The sequence below is a fragment of the Trachymyrmex septentrionalis genome, unplaced genomic scaffold (genome assembly GCF_001594115.1).
Source record: "Trachymyrmex septentrionalis isolate Tsep2-gDNA-1 unplaced genomic scaffold, Tsep1.0 scaffold51, whole genome shotgun sequence".
Classification (NCBI taxonomy): Eukaryota; Metazoa; Arthropoda; class Insecta; order Hymenoptera; family Formicidae; genus Trachymyrmex; species Trachymyrmex septentrionalis.
In genome coordinates this window covers 3,674,757-3,680,456 of record NW_017305683.1, presented here as the reverse complement: position 1 = coordinate 3,680,456, position 5,700 = coordinate 3,674,757, and the positions used below count along the sequence as shown (strand labels likewise).

The 5,700-nt window shown below is 34.0% G+C and overlaps 1 protein-coding gene across 1 annotated transcript in view; it reads right to left on the bottom strand.

The window, feature by feature from the left end:
• Window positions 1-3,804: 3,804 nt before the first annotated feature.
• Window positions 3,805-5,700, bottom strand: part of LOC108751753 (ubiquitin carboxyl-terminal hydrolase 48-like) — a 63,795-nt gene continuing 61,899 nt past the window's right edge. Inside the window, exon 19 of the mRNA XM_018492143.1 lies at window positions 3,805-3,904. Coding sequence (XP_018347645.1) covers window positions 3,882-3,904 — 23 coding nt within the window. The 3' untranslated portion in view covers window positions 3,805-3,881. The remainder of the gene's footprint in view (window positions 3,905-5,700) is intronic.

Here is a 5,700-nt window from a genome sequence, read left to right as displayed (position 1 = left end):
CCCCCCGCCGGGACTCCCACCATGCGATTCGCTTAATAAGACTCGTGGCTACCGCGCTCATTAACCGTTCCGAGCAAGGGCCCAAGGTTATTCAATTAACGAGCCGCAAACGCGAATAAATTAATTATGCCGGCACGTCTCGGGATAGATTAGAATCCGCGATGTATCTATGAAAAGAAAGGTATCGCGTACTCATAAAAGAGAGATAGGGAAGGAACAGCGACGATACCGGCGAGGGCCCTAAAGGCCTTAATTAATCTCGCTAACACGTTTCTACTTCTCGCAGTCAGTACCGTTTGCCACTTCAAAAGGCTTGCTTAAAGGAGCCTCATTATTGTTCTCGTACTTTTTTCTATCGCGTTAGTTCCGCGGACTTCACCTCGCTCTGAAGTAATTTCTTGAAGCGAAGGCACCGATAGCGGGATAAGGAAACGAGTAGTTTTCCATTACCATATACAGCTGTTTTTAGTATTTATATGTAATCATACCGACTTATAACAATGATACAACGATGAATCTCCCGAGATACGTGTGCATAAATACATAAGTCTTTTTTATGAATACAAAGTTCGTTATGAACACATAATTTCTCGAATTACTTTATTGACAATACGATAAAAATACTCTGGGCCGAGGTATAATATTTTTCGCAATAAGAATCAATTATTTATAGATTTTACTTTATGTCACTTGGCATAATTAAGATCGAAAAATCATTTTAGCATGCGTTTCAAAAAGACTGCATACGTAGTGTATAAATTCATACAGAATCATAGAAGCATTTAAGATCCAGCTAGACTGTTTAAGCTTTGATTACTATAGTTTGTGTTGTCTCACACACACACACACATACGGTCCTATAATACATTATACAATAAAAGTAAATGTATATTTTCTATTATTGTTTTATGTGCAAATTACTTACGCTATCTGTGAAACTTGTAAAATAAAGTCTACCTACTGTCAGTTGAAATTGATGAAAGATCATATTTTTACCGCGAGATTCAATATAACAAATCTACTGAAACTAGAAATAAATAATTGTTAAATATTAATTAATTTAATATTATCAAGGATATATGGACATTTAATATTTGTCGTTAGATTATCGCGACCGAGCTACTGCTCTAACTAGATGCGAGAGAAATATATGAACGTCGAAGAGAAGCGAAGAAAATAGGACACCCCGGCAGAGCGGTGTGTTTAGGATACATCCTGTCATTTGTCATTTCAAGGGTTTGCGCTCGACTCGTCAGCGATTCTCCCCATTGTCTACGCCACAGAGATAGTTTTGTCCTCGGGAAAGAGATTAGAGAGAGAGAGAGAGAGAGAGAGAGAGAGTGACACTCGTGTGTATCGCGCAAGTTTCGCGCAGACTCCGAAATCGCGGCGTAACAGCACACAGTTCGCTGCTGCTGAATTCGGACGAATCCTTTCAGATACGCAGAAAGAAGCTCGACGAGGCCGAGGTCGAGAGTGAGTGGCAGCTCTATAGTACCTCCGTGACGACTGATCTGATTCTTGTAGAGTTAGTCAATCGAGAATCGGAAAGGTACGCAATAGCAGGAAAAAATAATTTCAGAATCAGCGTAATTCAAAGATATACACCGTGCGCTTCGTTTCTTGCGCTTTAACGAGATTAACGAAGAACTTTACGGTTGTACCATATTGCGCTTGTTAATAATACGGCAATGTTTAACAAGCATTTCCTAAACAAAACCACGATCCGTTCTGTCAAGATTAACGCTTTCATGCGGGTCGGTTCGCAATACGAATTAGGGAAAAAAACTTGATGACCCTGACATTTGTAAGGATTAGAAAGAAAATCAGTAAAAACGGCAGCTTAACCCCCGACGTTGGTCGTACGGTGAAAATCTGGCGTACCCTAATAATCCAAAGCGATTTCTCAAAAGGCGATCTTGTGCGTCCTTTTTGCATTTCGCATGAATTTGCCTCCTTGCAGAAATGACGCTATTCTCATTTCGTTCCTTTTCTATGTCTACGAGACATGTCACATAATATATACATTATCACAAAATAAACATATTTGTAAAATTATCTCTTTCACCATAGAATATTTCAATTTCATTATTACCATAACTTTACCTTCATATTAATTTTATATTATTATTTTTTGATTTATTAATGTAATGGCAGTTGACCATGTCTAATTTATTTCTGAAATTATAACACTATCTTGAATGTATACCGTATATATTTTTTAGAAAATATATAATATACAAAGTGTAAAAAATATATGTACAGTAAATTAGATTCCATGATTCGGAATCGTGGATATTCGTTAATTATCTCATATCGCATACCAAAATTCGACTAGCCACGTAAACCCTGTTGCCTTTCGACCGGTTTACAAGGAAGTTTAATTACGCGGTGCCAAGTTTGATATAGTTAGGCCCATTGAACTGCCGGCAAGATTGTTTTACGAAGTAAATGAGGCAATGATGACTCGAGGCTTCGGGACCACCTAGCAGCCTGACGAAGTCCTTCCAGGCTTGCCTTTAAACTCCTTGCAAACTAATTAACGCGCGACCAACGCACGTACACACACACATACACACACACACACACAGACATACGTACCCCGTGTCTTCTCTTCTTCTTGCTCGCACGCTCTCTCGAGCTATCGTAGAGTTTTAGAAAAATTCCTTAAGAATTCTGTAAGTCCGTTTAATCTAGATTGCCATTATTGCCTGTCGTACTATTAGAATAAATGTGTAAGATTTTTCATTATCTTTTCTGTAGATTCTCGTTTACGTTATATTTACATTAAAAAAATTAAATATTTCATATAAATACGTGCATTTTCAGCTTCAATGTTTAATCAATTACTAAAGAATTATTTCGAGTATTTTTCTTGTGTAGAAAAGTGCTACAAAGAAAAAAACAAAAAATTATAGAACATATGTAAAATAAACATTTATTTTCGTTTATATGAGATCAACTTGAAGAAATAATTTAACATAATATATATAGATTAATTACAATTACGTAATATTAATTTCTCGTCTGCCAGTATACAGCAAAGAAATGTTGCTATTTAGTGAAATAATGTGCTGGATGTGCTTAAATAAAAGAGTTACATATAAATAATATAGGTATGAACCGTGAAATCATAATGCAACAATAAATATCACAATCATATTTTATCAAGCCATATATTTATATAAATGAATATAATTAAATACATGACCTATAAACATTTAAATTTCCGCGTTATATACATTCGGAATGAACATTATCCGTGAATAGAATTTCAATTATAAACAAATGTATAAATCGAGAAAATGTATAAATCGAAAAGTGTATAAATCGAGGAAGCATACCGTGTTTCTATTTTATTTCAATCTGCAAGAATTTAATGAATTACAAAGTTATTGTACTAATGAATAAATCAACATACTTTTGACATTTTTTCACGATCTTCAATAATCTTCTTTTACAAATTTGTTCATTACTATTTTCTTAACAAATAAATCATATAGTATAAGTTGTAAAGACAACAGCATATAGAATTATATTCTTTTCCACAACTTATGTTGGTAACGAATGCAAGTACATAAAGATCAAATAATCATATTTATATATTTAATATTTTATACTGAACAAAATTCATGTTATTTTACATATTTATGGCTAAAAAATTATCTAAATAAATAATTATTGTAAATTTCCAATATTTAGGTAATTTTCCAGCCATAAACATGTAATTTCCATGTACAATTACATGAATTTTTTTCAGCGTATATATGTAGAGATATATACACATTGTATATGTATAGCTATCGTGTATAAAAATATTTTGCGTTAAATCAACTATCATTAAATGTTAGAAAAAATTAGCTACATTATGTTCATACAGATCAGCTCGGCACCAGTTCCGTTCCTGAAACAAAAATCACATAGGAACCTTAAAAGGTAAATAACGATCGACACGCGTGTAACATAGAATAAATAAACAGGACATTTTCGGTCATCAAGCACCCGAACGCCGCGCCTGACTAGTGTGTGAGTTTTAAACACAAAGGACACTACGTTGAACCATGCATTACTTACATTCGATCTTGGCTGAAACGCTACTTTTTGCTGGTATTTATTAACTCTCTAGAAACAGTATCGTATCATTGAAAAATAATCTTCTTTTTACTGATTTTGCTAAAAAATGTCTTACAAACAAAGAATTTATTGTTGTATATTACTAAAATGATAATTCAATTTGACACTATATCGTGTCAATTTGATACTGTATAGTGTCAAATTTAATTATCGTTTTAGTAAAAATATAACCATTGTTTTAGTATAAAATAATGATATGATTGAATAGGAGCAACGGCGACTCACATGAAGTTAAATCTGACACTATAGATTTAACAGTATAAAGTAAACGTTGTAAATATGCAACACACTCGCCTCTAGAGGGTTAATAACTAATCTAATCGCGATTTAATGCTATTAATTCTTCATTATTAGCAACATATAACAAAAAATCATACACATCTCTCAACGCCTGTTCCTTCTGAAAATTAGCATGGTTAAGTAAGTATTAACAAATAAGCATATTTCTATTCGCATTCCCATCACCAAGTGATTTTAAGTATTACGTAATTAAAAGATTTTCATTGAAACACAACACATATAAGAATAATAACGTTAAGTGTCAATATAGCATGCTCAAAATAAATATTTGCTCAATATCTCCGACATGCAGCGACATGTATTCCAAGTTCTCTAGAAAGTTCTCTTCTCTCTATTAAGTTCATATTATATATGTCACATTTTTTCCGTCTAGGAAACCATATATATAAAATCACTTTTTATTCACCCATCTCTGTATCTTTTCTTTCTCTTTATTTCTATTATCCCCGCGCAAACTTTCTTCCAGTCCGAAGGGAATTTTCTTTATAGAAAATAAGCCAAGCAAGTCGATCAAAGCTCGCTCTATTGTTTCATAGAGGGTGGATCCCATCAAGATTTGTATATGTACGATCGTATGTATGACTTGTAGACGTGTTCGTCTGTACAAGTCGGACTGACAAAATGTGTGTGGGATGGAACGTCTTACGCATGACTGACTCTCGTGAAACATTTTTCCGCACGCTATGCGCAGAATAGAGTCTACCCTTTCGTCCGTCTCCTTTCTTATCTATCCACAGAATGATTTCCTAGAATGATGCGGAAACGCAACGGCGATTTTGGTTGACGTGTGGATTCGTATAATAAAGCGCTTACTAGCAGAAATTAATTATTCTTTTGCGTTAATTTAGAGCAGAAAATTGTAAAAATAATTGCAAAATAGAAAATAAGAGCATTCCTTGTAAAGTAAAATAAGCTAATGACACAAAGTATATATTTCAAGTACAATGGAAGAATAATATTTAAAAGTTATAAGATTAAACATAAATCAATTTCTGAAAGATGGAATTAACGAATTTTAATAACACACACATGCCTTACACTCGTCTTAATAATGTTTTCTTCGTAGAAGTAAAGCATATGAGACGATAAGACGAATGGAAGTAAAAGAGATAATTTACAAGCAGCTACGGAAATGCTCTAGTCTGGCAGTAGCGCTGCTTAAAATCACATTAGGAATGAGAACCGTGCCGAAAATGACGGAGGAGGCAAATGTGCTGCAGGATGCGAACAGGATGAGAAGGCAATGAGAAGAGATGAAAGCTCTCT